At 32.4% G+C, this 18,922-nt stretch overlaps 1 protein-coding gene across 1 annotated transcript; it reads left to right on the top strand.

The window, feature by feature from the left end:
- The first annotated feature begins 5,476 nt into the window (after positions 1-5,476).
- On the top strand, positions 5,477-12,960 carry LOC132758664 (uncharacterized). The gene is made up of 6 exons (XM_060750352.1): positions 5,477-5,590; positions 8,571-8,712; positions 9,264-9,392; positions 11,461-11,535; positions 11,836-11,974; positions 12,595-12,960. The coding sequence occupies exons 1-6, from the start codon at positions 5,491-5,493 to the stop codon at positions 12,889-12,891; spliced, it is 882 nt and encodes a 293-aa protein (XP_060606335.1). The 5' UTR covers positions 5,477-5,490; the 3' UTR covers positions 12,892-12,960.
- Positions 12,961-18,922: the final 5,962 nt, after the last annotated feature.

Raw genomic sequence — 18,922 nt, 5'->3', positions numbered from 1 at the left:
TCATGACATTCGATTCTATAAAAAAAAGCTCACGAAACGTCGGTGATTGTACTCAGATGCCTATTTGTGCTTGGAACAATTTTGCAAAGGTGCACCTGAATTCTTTCTCCACCCTTCAAGCTAAAAAGTCGTCATATGGCCTAGACTATTTTAATGCGTTGTACTCCACCCCCCCCCCCCCCCCACGCATTCAAAAACAAAACAAAAAAAACAAAAAACAAAAATGAATACACTCGCTAACAGTCCTGTACACAACTATGCTAGAAAGGCAAGGCCGTTTTCGGCGATTTTGCCATTCGGAACAGCCTCGGCTATTATCTATAATAACCTCGGAAACAATACGGATTAAAAGTAGTTCTACCACGTGGTTTCAGATGTAGACAGAAACAGAGATAATGTCAAACGAATGTATATATTTGACATCTAATGTCTGTCCCTGTACTCTTATGCTTGAAAATATGTCAGACAACAATTTGTAATTTAAGTATGCCAACTGATGTTCAATTTTAAACAAGTCCGACTAAATGTCAACAGGTTGATTTTTTATACTTTCGGTTTCTACAACCATAATAATAAATATATAAATAATGTATTGTTTGCTTTTGTACCTATGAATTCACTTATTTTAGGTGGACTTTTACTAAATTTATTGGAAATAAACTTGTCAACAACTCGCAGCATTAAATAACTATTTGTTTGCATGTTTATAGTTTCTTAGCGTAGGTTAGACCGAATTACCGCATCCGTTCTGTGTATTCATACTATTGTGTTCGAGGTCCTTATCCGAAGACTGACGTAAAGGGCCGATAGTTGCGATTGCGATTTTGCCAGAAGTGGATGACCACTCAAATACGAGTAGAATGAAGTTTATATCTATATTAAATACAATTTTAACCGGACATTGCAAGTTCAACTGTCAATTATTACTAGTATTTGACCACAGGGCTTTATATGCAGTTATCTTAGATTTCGGAGGGAGGATATTAGAAAATGTTTGTATTTATATTTATTTAATATTTTTGATTTTATAAAACATTATTGATTGAATTAAATACCCGTTCGAAATGTTTTAAAATGTTCATTCACGACGAGTTATCGATGCTTCAGAATAAGGGTGTAACGCGGTTTACCGATAAAAATAAATCTCGTACCGCGGTACGATTTTCGGAAAACCGTTTATATATATACAATTACCAAATTTAAAAAGCATTTTAATAAGTTCAGAATTTAAAGAAAACAATATAATGCCCTGTGTTAAAAAATGCAACGAACATAGCTGTGATTATTTAATAGAAGGATATTCTTTAAAACTTCAGGATAAAATATTTCATATAAAAGAAAATATGGACTGTACTGTTGAAAATGTTTTATATGTTTTAGTTTGCAACGGCTGCAAAGAATTTTACATAGGCCAAACAGGTGACAAACTCAGAAACAGAAAAACTGTTCATGCTCAGCAGATAAGAGACCCATCAACCAGACAATTACCTTTTAAGTGAGCATTTAGATAAATGCTCTAAAAAAGACCCGAAATTTTGTATTTTCCCATTTTATAAATTTCACAGTAAAAACGTTTCAGCTAGGTTATCTAGAGAACGCTATTTTATTGATGTTTTTAATCAAAACTAAAATACTATATAATGACGTTACTATTTTTAGATTATGCGTACACATGTGTACACAAAAACGTCGTCGTTACTATGCGACGAACGTCACATTTGCCCTGATGATCATAAGAGAAAAACCGGTTGGCAAATAATTAAATAAGTTAACTCATGGACTGTGTTTTTTGTTTATTTATATGTGACTTTTTTCCAGACTTGTTAAAATTTTTTGTATATATATATATATATATATATATATATATATATATATATATATATATATATATATATATATATATATATATATATATATATATATATATATAAATCATAGTTTTTCAATAAATTGCAGTCTGATTTTTCATACAAATTTCGCATAAAATCTTGAATTGGCGAATTTTTCTTGCGCCAACGTACAAAACCGTCTTGGACGGTCCGGTCTGGACCAATATTTTGGCTAAAAATGATCTTCCCTTAGCATCGTGCATACGGAAAACATGTGTCAGGTATCAGTCTTATCAGTAATAATTTATATGTTATGTGTGATTATTGATTGTTTTTTTTTATTTATAACCATATCTTTACTGCTTAAGAGATAAGAACTGCTATAGGCAAAACAGGACCGCCCAACCTCATTGCTGACTTAAAATTATGTTTTTGATTACATTTATAATATTGTCATGTGTATTTATTTAAATGGAATTTGAAATCCACATATTAATATGTCTATTTTACATAATAAACTACTGTAATAAAAAATAAATATTATATGTGTTTGTAATCACAATGATATATAACTGCTAGAAAGGCATGTCTCCCTATCAGAATTATTGACTCCAACTTTGGAGCCATTGGCTCCATCTTTTTCTGATGGCGAATTTGGTGGCACAAACTAAAACCATTGTTCCTAGATTACCTTCTATTTAGTCCTTACATGTTAATTAAGTTTCTACTAAAAATATATACATATAATAATAACATATAATGTTACACCGTTTTTACACACGACTGACATGAAGGTTAACAAAAATTGAGCCGTGTCACGACTAAACCAACATAATGGGTTTGCGACCAGCATGGATTCAGACCAGCCTGCGCATCCGCACAATCTGACCAGTATCCATTCTGTTCGCTTACAAACCCTATAGCAAGTAGAGAAACTGATAGCGAACAGCATGGATCCTGGTCAGATGCGCAGGCTGGTCTGGATCCATGCTGGTCGCAAACCCATTATGTTGGTTTTGTCGTTACGTGGCTCAAATTAGGAAGGGATATTCCTACGTCGTCAGTTAAAAATCGCGGCGGTAAGTACCGTCTATATTAAAACACCGTTTTATTGTGTTTATTGTAATCTATGTATCGAAATTTAAAACAGACAAACATGCCTTTTCTTGTCCACAGACCTTTAACAAAGATAGGCATCTTTCCCTTGCAGAATTATTGGCTCCAACTTTGGAGCAAATTTTCTGCTGGCGAATTTTGTGGCACAAACTAAAATTGCTCCAGATGGAACCCTGGTTCCTAGAAATCTTTCCATTTAGTCCTTACATTTTCAGTAAGTATCTACTAAGAATATATACATATAATAATTATATATTATAATGTTACATATAATTATTATATGTATATACACGCCTACTTAACGGTGGCTCCTTCACATTTTGGTGATCTGTTTAAATGAGAGCCATCGACACTTCCGTTGAAGAGCCCTCGATGTAAACAAGACTGAAAAAGGTAAGACATTTTAGTAAAAATATCAATTTAAAAAGATCATGCTTGTTTTTCAAAAATCGAAGAATGTCATGCCACGTAGAACATTTTTCTCATCATGTTGGATGCAGTTTCGATAAGAAATACCCTGAAATGACGTTGCTAGAACTTTTACCAAATATAACCTCGTGGGTTTTCTTTTACGAAGAGACACATTTTGAGTTATTTCCCTATCGTAAAGTAGATGCTGGCCCACTTAATCGTGTATATAGCTTTGTCCCAACCTCCTCTTTGGACCAACACAAAAAATAAATTACAGAACTTAGTTGAAAACCAAATAATCACATTTTTATTATTGTGATCGAGCCATCGACAAGGTGCTGGCGCCATCGGCAATGTGAATGAGCCCTCGAATATGTGATGGAGCCAACACTATCATTCAATATGTGATAATATGGTGTTACCGGTAATATGTAACTGATCAACAAATTAATATTGAGGAAATATTCATGTATACAATTATTTTCATAATTTCATTAAATATGAAAGGAAAAAAAACAACAACAAAAAACAACAACAGGGTAAAGCTAAGTTCAAGTAACGATGCCCTCAACAGCTAAATGCTTAAGACTTACTTTAATGAAAGTTTTGTTGACGGATGGACGGACAGACAGACAGACGAACAGAAGATAAACCTAAAGTCTTTCTTTGTGTAGAATGAACTATTGCATCCTTCAATCGTGCACATAAGTTCCCTTTTCCGTGTATGTACACGTTCAACGTGTCTTTTAAGAGAAGCTGGTGTTGCGAACCGCCCATTACAAATACCACATAATGTTCTGGTCGCCGCCTGCTTATGGTAGTTTTTGATGTGAAATTTAACTTTTGCCTTATTGGCGTAGGTCTTTCCGCACACATCACATGAAAATCTTTTTTGCCTGCCCTTATTCATGTCGAGATTCTACCTGAAATTTACATAAATTTCAAAATTAAAAACTGAAACTTTACTGACTAAAAGTAAAAAACACTATTTTTGTGTGCCTAATCTGTTTATATTTTATTCAGAGGTTTTACTTCAATTTTAATGAATTCGAATAATCAAATCACGTTTTGTATTCCAATTTGTCAACCAAATGGTACGATGCATATGCAATTGTATATGTTAATCAGTTACGTATAATAATGGTTACACTCCATCATATTATTACATATTGAATGATAGTGTTGGCTCCATCACATATTCGAGGGCTCATTCACATTGCCGATGGCGCCAGCACCTTGTCGATGACACAATAATAAAAATGTGATTATTTGGTTTTCAACTAAGTTCTGTAATTTATTTTTTGTGTTGGTCCAAAGAGGAGGTTGGGACAATGCTATATACACGATTAAGTGGGCCAGCATCTACTTAACGATAGGGAAATAACTCAAAATGTGTCTCTTCGTAAAAGAAAACCCACGAGGTTATATTTGGTAAAAGTTCTAGCAACGTCATTTCAGTGTATTTCTTATCGAAACTGCATCCATGATGAGAAAAATGTTCTACATGGCATGACATTCTTCGATTTTTGAAAAACAAGCATGATCTTTTTAAATTGATATTTTTACTAAAATGTCTTACCTTTTTCAGTCTTGTTTACATCGAGGGCTCTTCAACGGAAGTGTCGATGGCTCTCATTTAAACAGATCACCAAAATGTGAAAGAGCCACCGTTTAGTAGGCGTGATATATTCTAAGTAGAAACTGTACAGAAATGTTTACATAAATGGCAATGAATAACATTGTATATGTGTGATAAGTTGGAAGAGTACGAACATTGGCTCCACTCTCACAAGGTGTTTCCTGTATAACATTAAAACATAAAATAAAGTTCAGTCATAAAATTACCGACAACATCAAGCGGCCATTTTTTTTATCAACCGCTTCTGTAACGAATACTCTATCGCCGCTGAGGTGGATCCGCTTCGTTGGATCCGCCGCTTCGACAAAAGCTGTGGCAAGTGTGGTGATATCATAGGAACTGAGTATTCAGTTTGATGTTTAATCATTCTATCGTTAGTAAAAGAAAGATATACTAAAGCAAGGATTCAATTATAGCTTTCTCACTGAAATTTAACCGAATTGAACGATTTAAATAGCCATATATTTGATATGTTTTCAGCCAAACTGCCAGATTATGTACAAAATAGAAAGAAGTTTTTCAACTTGCAGTGTAAGGAAATGTTTCTCCAAGAGTATCTCCCAAGCGTTTGTCATCTTTATATGCATGTATATTTGTGAGTATTTGCAATTGCTTGCATCTTAATAACTATACATAAACAAGTATATACCGTTCACAAAAAAAAATCTCATCTCATTTTTTTATTTCAATTTACATTGGTATCCTTAGATTTCTTTTTGTTCTGATTTGTGTGCTTTGCACATGACAAAGACCGACATTTTGAGCAAGAGCAAGAGTTTTCCTCTAATCTCAAAATGTGACATTGATGTTTGACCTCGAGACCTGAGCCCGAGTTGGCCGGATTTTTAGAAACCTGGTAAGCGACACAACGTCTAATAATGCCGAATATTTTATTTAAATGATGCAAAAAAAAAAACACACATGCATGCTCAGGATTATTCATTGTCCCAGGTGAAAATGACTCTATATACAAGTTTAGACTTGGAGTATGCTGGTAACTCTTAATCTCATGATTGTGAACATTAGTACGTTGTAATATAATCCCTGAATTCAAGGCAAATGCATTGTCCGTATACATATTTTAATACTTCATCTGATATATGATCTCAACATCTGATCTTGTGCCTCACCTGCACATGGATTTTAATTTGCAAACAACACCCGCCTAACATCGTCAACATTCGTGCCATATTATATTTAAATCATTTAATGTATAATTAAAGTTTTGCCACGGACAAGCTCTTTGCTACATTATATAACCTTAACCTTTGATCTAATTTCAGCCCGCAATACCTCATCTTGAGAAGATTAACATTTGTACTGGTTTAAGTAACACTTTTGATCTTTTGACTGATGAAGAAGATATGTTTCAAACAAAACATGGACATTTATTCTCTGGTTACATGGCCATACAAGTAATAACACAATGCTATCTGATTTGTCCGAGGGGCATGGCCTAAAAATTGGATTAAAAGACTAAATCTTTGTATATCTCATGGTTGTGAGTATTTTGAAGGATTGAGATTATTTATTTTGGCATTGTTTGTTAAGCACTTCTAACATTTACCCAGTTGCACTGTTATTTGAACACCATCTTGTGCATGTCTGCATGGGATATACATAATTGTAAAGAATATGCCCTAGTTAGGATTGGTATAAAGTTAAGTAAGAACATTGATATATACTTATATTGGATGTAATCAAGTTTTGATTACACAGGACGTGATTTAAAAGGGAGAATATGCATATACAAGGCACGACCAAATACATGAATATACAGGATATTTCAAGTAAGATCATAAATGTGTAGGATGTGACCAAGTACATATTTGTCAAGGACGTGATCACGTAAGAACATAAAAGTGCAGGATATTACAAGTAAGAACATAAATGTATAGGACGTGACAAAGAACATGTTTGTAATGGACGTGACCATATCAGAACATGAATCATAAGTAAAGGTTATTAGAAGTAAGAACATAAATATAAGGTGCGTGACAAAGTGCATGTTTTTTAGGGACGTGACCATGTAAGAACATGAACTTACAGGATATTACAAGTAATATCAAAGATGTACAGGACGTGACCAAGTACATGTTTGTAAGGGAAGTCACCATTTTAGAACATGAATTTACAGGATATGACAAGTAAAAACATAAATGTTCAGGACATGACCATAAAAATGATTGTGTAAGTGATGTGACTTAGTAAACGAATGAATTTATAGGATATGATTAATGAAGAACATGAATGTTTCAGGGTATATGAGTATGATCGGGTCATAAAGCACAATATAATTTATACATGGAGCAAGAAAGTGATATTCCTCTGAACAAGATATGATTTTAAAACATATATACCCCCTATAGGCAGCCAATTAGTCATGTGGTCAGGTTATTGTGACTGACTTTTAACCTAGTGACCAAAAAAACAATAGAGGTTATCTACTGGTCATGACTTATCACTAGGTTATTGTGGCCGTAAAGATTGTGTGCAACAATTTTATGACAAAAGTATTACATATTTAACCAAATAACATATGGGCACATTACCTTTGAGGGCCAACAGCCCATGGGTTGTCAAGTTATTAATCGAAAACCGCTTTGAACGACAAGGTCAATGTGATCTTGATCTTTGACCCTTTGACTTTTAAATCAATCGGAGTTATCTACTTGCCAAGACCAATGCACTTGTAAAGTTAAAGGGCCAAAGGCCTATGGCTTGTCAAGTAATTGATCGGAAACCGTTTTACCTGCAATTCAAAAATGACATTGACCTTTGACCCTTCAATAAATAGGGGTCATCTACTGGCCAAGACCAATGCACATACGACGTTTCAGAGCCAACAGCTAATGGATTGTCAAGTTATAGATCGGAAACCGTTTTTCTTACAAGGTAAATGTGACCTTGACTTTTGACCCCTTGATCTTAATCAATTCTTCTTTTATTAAAAAATCAACACCCCCGTAACCAGTTTTAGCATTTGTATGCACATGTTCTTTTTGCGGTCGTTACCAAACAAAATATAACCTAGTACACTTATAACTGAATTTCCTTTTAAATGAGTTTCAGCTAGAGTCTAAATATAATAGACATTGTTTTCACTATATGTGATTATCTCTAAACATCATTTTTTCATCCGTAAATGTTTCAAAACCCGGCAGAAACCTATGCATAACTACAACTATTGTCTCTTCCACTAAATCACACTCAAATTCCTCCACGATTACCTCTGTTTCAGTCACGACGACCTCTTCTTCTCTGATCAGGATAATGTTGATAACCACTTTTTCCACTGTTATTTTTGTTGCTGAATACAATTTAGATGCTAATGTTCGACATTATTATTAAAGTTATTTTTATCTATTTGTTCCAGAATTTACTGTCTCACTATCTTTGACCTTGACTTTGACCACAATGACCATGTTTTTTGCACACAACACTGTGCCTTACAATTGTGAATTTTTTTAAAATTGTACTGTTATATACTAAATTACAATAATTGTTGAATGTGATTTGCCATGTTAACATTCCTGTTTTAGCTGATTTTACTCATACACAATTTTGCTTTACAGTGTATACACTTAGACTTGTTTCCAAAACAGTTGGCACCGGTGACATAATAACAGTTGGGCCATACAGTGATCAGTTCTTGATACCAGACGACCAACAACTTGGGCGATTATCGGATATCCAGCTTATGGATGTTTTCACAAAGTGGGTTTTTGAAAAGTTTATTTAAAAAGAAAGAAAAAATTAACTTGACTAAACTATAATAATTTCAAATGAAATTATTTTTTTAAAAATATTCAATGGTTATCGATGCTAAATATGCCTTTAATAATTAATCCGCTAGAATCAAAAGTGACAACCTTGAACCTAGTATGGACAATTCAAGCCTGCATTTCTATGCAATCTGATCAGGCTTTTTTATGTCGGTAGGTCACTTTGTCGACGGTTAAGACTTAACAGTGTTCAAAATCTATTATCCAGAGCAGTATATCCAATAATCGTTTCCCTCAAAACGAGTTCCATTGATTCTGTGAGAGTGATTTTTGCTCATATCTTTTAAATGACAAAAAAGTCTTAAGAACTTTATTAAGAGACGTTTTAATTGGTTTTATAACATTTCAAGAACTTTAAAAGTTGAAACAATTAGGTCGACAGGCCGTCATGCCGTCAATTTAACACATCTGAAGAAATACTTGTATAAAATGAATTAGGTACTTTGTATTCACGTTCAGGTATATGTATTCTTTATACATTAGGTACATCAACTCGTTCCAGATAATGTGCAGAAATCACAAGAGAATAGGGGTAATAACTGACGGTGGTAAGGAAGTATGCGTTGACGAAATTATCCGCCCGAGATCACCGTGCCTCGTTTATTCGTTTGGGTAAAATATCACATTTTTTCATTCCATATCATGCCGAAACCAAAAACGGTAACAATTTTTTAAGCGAATTAACTGTAACCATAAATACAACGAATATTTGACTCTGACGAACTGAAAAAAGGTGAATGGACTAAATGGTTATATAGAAATTACATTAATTAATTGTTTAGCGAGGCAAAAAGACTTAAGTGCTAAAAATCTACAACTGTTTTATTTAGTGAAAACGTGACGAGGATTTCGATGAATTGCACCAATTTCAAAATCTTCGAATTCTGAAAAGTAAGACAAAACAAATTATTATACAAAGAGACGGTTTCCAAGATATAGGACTTCGTATGCAAAATGTTATCAGACTGACAGTTGCATCGATGTAGTTTCAATTTGATTGATAATACACATATTTGTCTTGACGGACTTGTTGATTTGTATTTGTTTTTAATGTGAAGAAATCTAAATATCACTTCCGCTTCTGCGAAACATGTACATCGAACTGGTAACAAAATGCATCTTAACGTTGCAATATTTAATTGATTGTGTAGCAATTCTTAGACAGTTCTTTGAGCATCAAAAATGTATCTGTTTTTATGGGAAAATATCTATTCTATGGACAATCTTATATTTAGACTGAAATGTTACACTTTCCTGTGAACTCAAAAGAAAATAAACAGTAGAAAAACAAGAACAATTGTTTCTGCGATGCAGCATTTGGGAAGCTTGGCACACACAAAAAATGCGCTCATTACAAATACCTTGCCAAATCATTCTTACACAAAGGTCATTTTCTATTTAGATTACTATTGTACTTTATTCCGGATTGTTAATTATTTAAATTTGCATAATCGTGCTAATCGTATGCACTGTCCATGAGAGAGGTTTAGGTTTTAAATAAAATAAAAATGCCTACAGTAATAAAAACTGAAATTAGTAAAGACAATATAAAATTATTATAGAGATGGTTAACTGAAAAAGCTACATTTATGCAGGCAAGAATTAAAGATGGATATATAGAAATTAAATATTTTAATCATTCTTCGACAAACTTAACTCAATATTGGGCCAAACAATACCAAACAATATTTTCCTTCGCCAGTTCCATTTAGTACAAATAACAAATAATTTATTTTACAGTAAAGTTGTGTAATACACTTAGTGTCACGTACTTTATATCAAACTTAAAAGCATTGTTTCAAGTTCTTGTATAATAACCCTGGTAAAATTTATCTATTTGAAATGTCATATTTTTTCCATTTATAGATTTAATAAAATGCTTATTTTATTGTTTTGTCAATCAATTATTTGTAAATTTATTTGTTTTTTATTTTTTCGCTCGTTTTTTGTATGTAAAAATAAATAAATAATTGTCTTCACCCCACCCCAAACCCCCCGGGTTCAAATTTGCATTTTGTAGAAATCAATTCCTTTGTATTTAATTAAAAATGGTATGAAGAGCATTTTTTGCTCTCAAATATAATGCTTTTGTAAATTTATTGTAATCAAGGGAATTACAAATTCTGAGTCATTAAAAGTTTGCATTTGAATAAAATCTCATAATGAAGTAACCAAACTTGCATTTTTCTTTCACCACCGGAAGTTGCCTACGCTATACAATATGTATTTGTACACTTTAAGCAATTCTATGATAAAACTTCATTAAATAATATCAAATCTTATTTTTACACTTCCGGTTCGATTTACATTTTTTAGAAAATGGATGGATGAGCCGAAGTACTTACCTTCTCAATTAGACAAGAAAACAATGAAAATCAAAGTCACGAAAATGTGAGCGAAATTTCGTTCTTCTACCCACCACAATGCTTTGCTTTAACGTTGTTTTCATTTTTCTTTGACCCTTAACATAGGAGATATACCATAAACGTATTTTGTTCACATTGAGGAGATATGCCTGACAATATACAAATGATTGAACAGAAGTTTTTATGACACGCAGTTTAAACAAAAGTTTAAAAAAAACATAAGCCATATGCTATTAATATATTTTAAAAATATTTTACCATATTATTCTAAATATTGTTACTTTTTCATTATAAGTTTATTTTTCTTTTTTCAGTTCAAACAACAAATTTGACTTCGAATATAAACTAATCAAGCAATTTGGGTGTGAAGTTTTAACCTTTGATCCGACGTAAGTTTTAGGCTGTTGTTTTTTATGCCGTAATCTCATTTTTTCTCTCAAAAAAAGAACGTTGCTGTATCAAAAATTCATTAAAAATAATTCCTGACAGGTTATATGACCGTATATAAACGATTGTTTTGCAATATAACCGTTTATGTAGGGCCATATAATCTGTCATTTTTTATACAATAAACATCACGATAATGCAATTAAAAGCGACGTTATATAAGTCATAAAGATTTTTGACAGGTTATATCTCTCTCTCTCTCTAAAATTACGTACTGCAATGAATAAAATTTAATACTATAGGATGGGGTCATTGGATAGAAAGGATATGAGAATACCAAATAGTTCCAAGTTCTATGAGAAAGGATTGGAAGGTGTTGATATGCCGGAGAAAAATCTGTTCACACTTGGAACAATTCTACAAGAATATGGACACTCTACGGTAAAAGATATATTTATTACAGTTTTTGAAATGATTTTGCTGAAATATATAGACTAAATTTTCATACCTACGAATTGTATATTTTGAGCTTGAATTGATTTTCTAGTTTTCTGCTGATTACACGATAAAATTTCTTAACTAGCAGACAAACATGAGTTTTATAAAATTTAGCTAGTACTTTAAGAGCACTCTTCGCAGTGATCTCCCCTAATCAATACAATTTCTGCCAAGGGAGGTAATCACTGTGAGGAGTTTGGATAGCTAAATGTGAAGTTCTATGTCATATAGTATCAACATGTAAATAACGTAGTATTTTGACTTCCATACAAAATACTAAATCTTTATAATTGTACTAAAATTATATTGCCCAAAAGTAACAGAGAAAGAGATGGTTCAGGTTCAGGCCAATAAGTAACATTTTTTTCAACTATGTAAGTACACCAAACATAAAAAAAGCTTTTTAGAAAATAAAAATAAAAAAATTGCCGGGGTATAATTAGCCTTTAACAAAAATTGTTCGACTATGACGGTATTTGTCCAGTAAATGGTCTGGCGATTATTCTGAATTGACTATTTTTTTAAAGAATTTGAATAACCATCTTGTACATCATATCTTACAGAGGACGCTTGATTTGTTAAAAGTTGACGTAGAAGGATCAGAGTGGTCTGCCTTTGAAGAAATGATGACGTCAGGAACGCTGGCAAATGTTCGCCAACTTCTCGTCGAATTTCATTTTGACAAAGAAATGAGATACGAGAAGATAAGACAGTTAAGAGTGTTAAGAAAACTTTATGATTACGGTTTTAGATCATTCAGCAGGGAACGAAATCTAGGAGGAGCCAAATTCTACAAAGACCTTGGTTATTCTGTGGTTTTCAACGTTGAGATATCAATGGTTAATATAAGATTTCTGTGAAGCGTGTAACGTTCCGAATATAATATTTATTTATAATTTATTTAAATGTTAGGCCTATCTTTATTTTGTATATTAATATACTTGATAATATGAGTGTCTGTAAAATAGATATAATGTCGGATGGTATGTTTTTATTTTAAAAGTTATTTGATCGAATACTAGTAATTTGCAACAGATACAGATATTTTTCACGAGAAATGTTCGCGTGAACAAGTGGAACCAATATTATATATCCTCATTTTTGTGTAAATGATGAGCGTACTAACGTTACATTTCATAATAATTTACAACCTTATTGAATGATAAATAACGCTAAAACGTGCCGTGATTTAGCGCAAGAAACACACTGGCAGTAACAAAAGTTATCACAAGAACTCTATGACATCTTCAGAGTTATCACAAGAACTCCAGGACATTTGAATAATCGGGTATAAATTTGTTAGCTGTGGCTTTATGTTTGCAATTTTGCATTATAATTAGGTAATTACTTATGGCAAAGATGAAGATCAGGAATAAACAGGTCAATATTTGTGAATTGGCAAATAATTTGGAAATTTTGCTCAAAACTACCAGATTTTAAGCAAGAGGCGATGAAAATTGGACCATGAATTAGTTTTTGACACATAATACATGATGTAAGACAAGCTTAATCATAAACAAGTTAACTTAACACCTAAAACACACTTTTTAAAGATGAGAATCATCATTTTTGACGATTGTTTTGTAGAAAATACAAATATTTTCCGACGAACTTCGTGACAGTTATCACAAGAACTCTTGACAAGTTATCATAAGAACTCCATCCCTCGTGTAACAGTTCCTCCACCGTGCTGAATTCAATAGTAATAATTCAGAATTTATTTATGGGGGACAATAGGCAAACATCTGAATATCCTAGATGGTAGAAGAGGCTGCCAAACTTACCACTCATAATGGGCACTGCACCTTATCACAGACACTTGGGATGCGGAACTCCAAAACGCCTTAAAATAACAAATAAAATGTCTATTTGTCAAACCTAGCACATGTACATGTATTATTATAGATGTTGAAATATAAATTTTTTTTTCAAAAGTTAAACAGTTTATATGAAGAGTTTTTTTTACATATATGAAGTATATGTGCTGGGATTGACAAATATTCATTTTATATGGATTTAAGGCGTTTAGAGCTCCTCACCCCAAGTGTCTGTGCACTTAATGTAATCTTATTAGTGCTTTTAGATGACCTCATATAACTATAAATAGAAAACTCTATATAAGTGTATGCCTATACCATTACTACAAATTAGAACGCTTCTTTATTCTACCTGGGTTTATTAACGACCACGTATCCGATATAGAACATAACAATATATTCAATCTATTTTCTTCTTTATCTTACTAATACATTTTGTATAATCGCCAAATATGTCGGTGACGCAGGTAGGTAATCTGTTTTATTTTCGTAATTTATGATGAATGGCGTACACACAATACCTAGATATATTTTTATATACTAGTATAATAAAAATGCCAGTCTGATCATCTCGGCTATAATACAGAATATATATTTATAACAGTATTGTTTTAATGTGATAAATATATACAAAATATCATAAATAAAAGTATATTGAATGTATTAAAATGCACTCAGCCAGTCTATACAGACTTTGTGTCTGTTAATATCATTTATACATGTAAACATCACTATTACATAGATGGAGTATAAAAATTCACTCACTCATATTCATCTTGAACATGGTATGATATATTCACCAGAATGTACAGGATATGACCAAGAAAGAATGTACAGGACATGACCTAGGTAGAAGAACATGAATGTACAGGACATGACCTAGGTAGAAGAGCATGAATGTACAGGACGTGACCAAGTAAGAACATGAATATACAGGACATGACCAAGTTAGAACATGAATTTACAGGACGTTACCAAGTTAGAACATGAATGTACAAAGTCAAGTACATATAAAGTAATAAAACATCTTTAGAATGTGGTCAACAACAGTCCGTTCTGCCAACAAATAATGGCCGAAAATGCATAATAATAATCTTTTCAGGGTAAGCAAATATTGTGTTGAATGAACACCAATTTACTAAAACATTTAACGCATTTGAACGTTTGTTTCATTTGCAACCAAGAACATAAAATCGTCAGTAAACAATAAAAGGCAAACTAATTCATTGTATAGTGACGCCTTTTCCGGTGGCTTTTAATTTTAATTCCAAATCATAAACAATCATGTTGAATTAAATTGGTTATAATGAACAGCCTTGTTGAAGACCAGAGATTGTGTCGAATTAGACATTTTACTCGAACCCTGGTTGACACAGATTTATATATGAACTGTAGGACATTGAACATATTTCTCTTAATGCCTAATTCAAATATTTTTTTTCCATAATAAAATCTCAAGCGTTAGGATAAATTATGTTTATAATATTGGAAAAAGACGAGATATGGCCAACATTGCTCCTATGCTTTCTAAGATCTATTAAAACACACGAAAATACCCGAAGTTTAACGATTGGTGAAACAGCACGTTGTTCTATTGTATTATATAAGATAATTTCTACAAACTAATTGCACGCTGAGTTGATATGATTCTTATATTAAAAATAAATCATAAAAACACGAATAAAAATATCAGTAACAACACATCTGAAATGGATGGAAGGTGGTGAACGAAGGGTCCGAATATGAATAAAGGGAGATTTTGTGCTCAAGCTAGCTCTGGACATATACTTTGCTTCAGAGATTGAGAATGGTCCTTGGGTAAAACCTTTCTGACTTCTTTAAGTCGTGAGATCAATATCAGATAAAATTAAGAGCTAGTCCCATTTTGATACTAAATATTTTCCCGTTCAAAAATAGAGTTGCTTTTTCTTATGATATACCTAAAAATTTAAAACGATACTCTATATGAATCTTACCGGTGTTTACTATTTTACGATATGTTACATGCAAAATTTGTTTAAACTTAAATACGGAATTTATATATGTGTATAAGCTGCTCCAAAAACAGTGAAAGTTTATTAATTTTCGCATTTACAAAATGTCTTCTGTCCCATTTCTAACATTTTTAAACTAAACTACCCGTGACGTAACGACTTTGTGTCGCTAGTTTCTTGTTACCGCAAATTTCAATGTCTATCGCCATTTAAGCGATAAAAGTCAGGGAAGAGTTACTTCCCTTACCTTTTTTACGGATGTGACTTAAATGGGGGATTATACTATACAGACCGCGTAGAATGTTAGCTTATTGAAAAGTTATAGTATTATGGCGGTATAAGACAAAACAATACATTATTTGAACATGAGAAAAGTATGAAAAAGGGTACATGTCCAATTACTGTCTTTGGTGTACAAATGGAAAGGTGGGGGGAAAAGCTGCGTTTAAAAAGCATATTGCAACCAGACATATGAAATGTTAATTAATGATAGATGTAGATATGTAAAATAAGTGTAGCCGGCTCCAATTTATATACTTAGTTGTGTCTTTAATTAAGAAATGCTTATTTTACTAACATATTATGTAAGCTGTTTTTGTTTTTTCCATTCCATTCCATCCTCTTAAAGGCCCAATATGCCTCAAAAATGCCATCTTTTTATCACTCAGAAACTTTTTTAATTTTTGGTATCTTGTTACAGTTTCAAAATATTTACTCATTTGCCACATAGTTCTTCGCTTGCTCTGTTGCCAGTTGGTATAATAAGAGGGAAGAATTACTTTGTATGGAAGTCAAAATACTATTTTGTTTACGTTTTGCTATCTTTATGACACATTGCTGCACGTTCAGTGCTACATCTATCTAATATGCTATAAATCCTTTTTAAAAGCATTATTAAACGTGTGTTTAACATTCAAAGAGAATTGAAAAAATATGGATTTCTGAGGCATAATGTGCGTTTAAATAAAATGATTGGTATATATACAGAATATACTTGAAAAATAATTCATTTTTCTCTACCGTTACTAAATACAAAATCCTTATGATATATTGTTTTTGTAAAAAAAAAATGATCTTTAAATTTTGAAATAAGTTTTATTTATATTTCTGACTCAGAGATTTTTAAAGAACCGCCATATTTAGCGCATGCGCACTTTTACGGGACAGAAAGAATGATTGTGGAACTTTAAAATTCATGAATGGTTATTAAGACTTATCTAAATGGTCTTTAGGGACACAAAAATGTGCACCCTCTTTTTGAACTGCGTTTATGTTTAACTATTTGTGGTTCATCCTCCTCCAAAAAATCAGATTGTACTAAAATCAGAAATAATACTTTGTTATTTCAGTGTGACGTTATATTTGATATTGTAAATTGTTTTATATGTATATATATGTCTTTATGATGATGAACGTTTTGTACGAATCCTGAATAAAGTTATTGTTCTGTTCTATATCTAGACCATTAAAAACTGTGACAATTCACAAGGTGATATGTTATCCCATTCAGAAAATATCGGGATAGAAAACTGTGAAAAGTATTACAATGCTGATTAACGAAAATATATCCACCCGTGTCACATAAACCAGTGATATTATGTTATTTAAACAATGCGTGGCACACGTTTACATCGACAATGCGCCGCACACGTTTGCGTCGATAGTCATAGTTATTATTCCCTTTAAAAAAGTGTCAAAAAACATCATTATGGGTCAAATTAGAAAATAATAAAGATAGCGAAAGATACGTAAGAATACTTATGTAAAAATGGTTTAAATACCAAAGGGAAAAATACACATTATTATCCATTTTCTGTTGTTTATTAGTTACGAAACTATAAAGGTGTGCGGTCAATTTCCATAGTTTAATAATGAAGCGCAATTTAACAGTCTCTGACGTTACATATCAATTGTTCTATTATCGAAACCATAATTGTGTGGGCTGTTTTTATCTGTAATCACAATACATTTTTAATACCTTTTTTACATTTTTACGTCGTTAGAAACGTAAACTTTGAAGTCATTATGACATTTGATACTTATAGTGTTAATTTGATGGCCATTATTTGCATGTGGGTCTAGTCTGGGTAGAAACATTGTTCTAAAACAAGTTTGACAAATTCACGTGTCTTATACTACATAATAATGTTCAATTAACCCTTTACGTATAGGATTTGCCATTGGAACATTTCAATCACAGTTTAGACACTGGCAAGACTGTAAAGATGCGCAGGTTTAGCTGTGGTAGCAAAGAGAAATCCGTTCGGTTCCAGCAGGGAACGCTGACACGCATGTTTACATGTGCTTGCGTAACATTTTGTAACTCATGTGGGTGACTTGCGTGAGAGGCATCTTCAATTCACCTACATAATTATGACGACAATTAAAATATACAGATATCGGGACAGCACTGATTTAAACTTGCAAAACATGCATAAATGTTTCAAGATAATGACAATTACTTTTATTTACGTAAAGGAGACAAATTTTATGCTGACATAGCGAATATTAATTGCACAATCATCATCTGGTGTTTTAGAATAAAAAAAAACCCGTTTTAATTCTAGTTAACTTGTCGCGTAGAGAATTAAAAAAAACAATTCCTAATGAAACGATGTTCGGCGGCATGAAAGACGATTCATCCTTGATTGTAAATATGTTAGACGTAAAAGCGTGTAGGACGCTCATTTATATTCATAGAAATATTGACATTCCGTCATTTTAAAGCCGGGTTCTTAAGGTCCGAATAAAGACGGGATTTATCCGCTACACCAAGACGACTAATGACCTTTTGTTGTTTCCCGCACTGGCGACGTCATTTGTGAAATGTCGTATGGTACAATTATATTTCTATTTGAAAAAAGATGAAAAAACAACATGTTTTCTCGTTATGATTCTAGATTGACCTTTGCTTGGCTGATATAGCTATTATTTTAATGTTTTTGTTCTTTTCATTAACAACAAGTGGTTGGTAGAAGTACGTGGAACGAAGTTAAATGACATAAAATTCACCAGGTTATATCTTGTAAACTGTAGGAAGGGGACATTAAGGGGTTACAATAAAGTCTCTTCGGACTATA

This window comes from Ruditapes philippinarum, unplaced genomic scaffold (genome assembly GCF_026571515.1).
Source record: "Ruditapes philippinarum isolate M1 unplaced genomic scaffold, ASM2657151v2 ctg1726_1_1_1_1, whole genome shotgun sequence".
NCBI classification, from domain to species: Eukaryota; Metazoa; Mollusca; class Bivalvia; order Venerida; family Veneridae; genus Ruditapes; species Ruditapes philippinarum.
The sequence above is the reverse complement of the archived record's forward strand: the minus strand, read 5'-3'. Positions and strand labels throughout refer to the sequence as shown.

Bases quoted from the DNA above. Each gene is read 5' to 3' on its own strand.
- LOC132758664 (XM_060750352.1), top strand. From the start codon at position 5,491: ATGTACAAAATAGAAAGAAGTTTTTCAACTTGCAGTGTAAGGAAATGT. The intron at 9,393-11,460 runs GTAAAATATCAC...TTCTTTTTTCAG, and splicing joins TGCCTCGTTTATTCGTTTGG to TTCAAACAACAAATTTGACT. The intron at 11,536-11,835 runs GTAAGTTTTAGG...TTAATACTATAG, and splicing joins GTTTTAACCTTTGATCCGAC to GATGGGGTCATTGGATAGAA.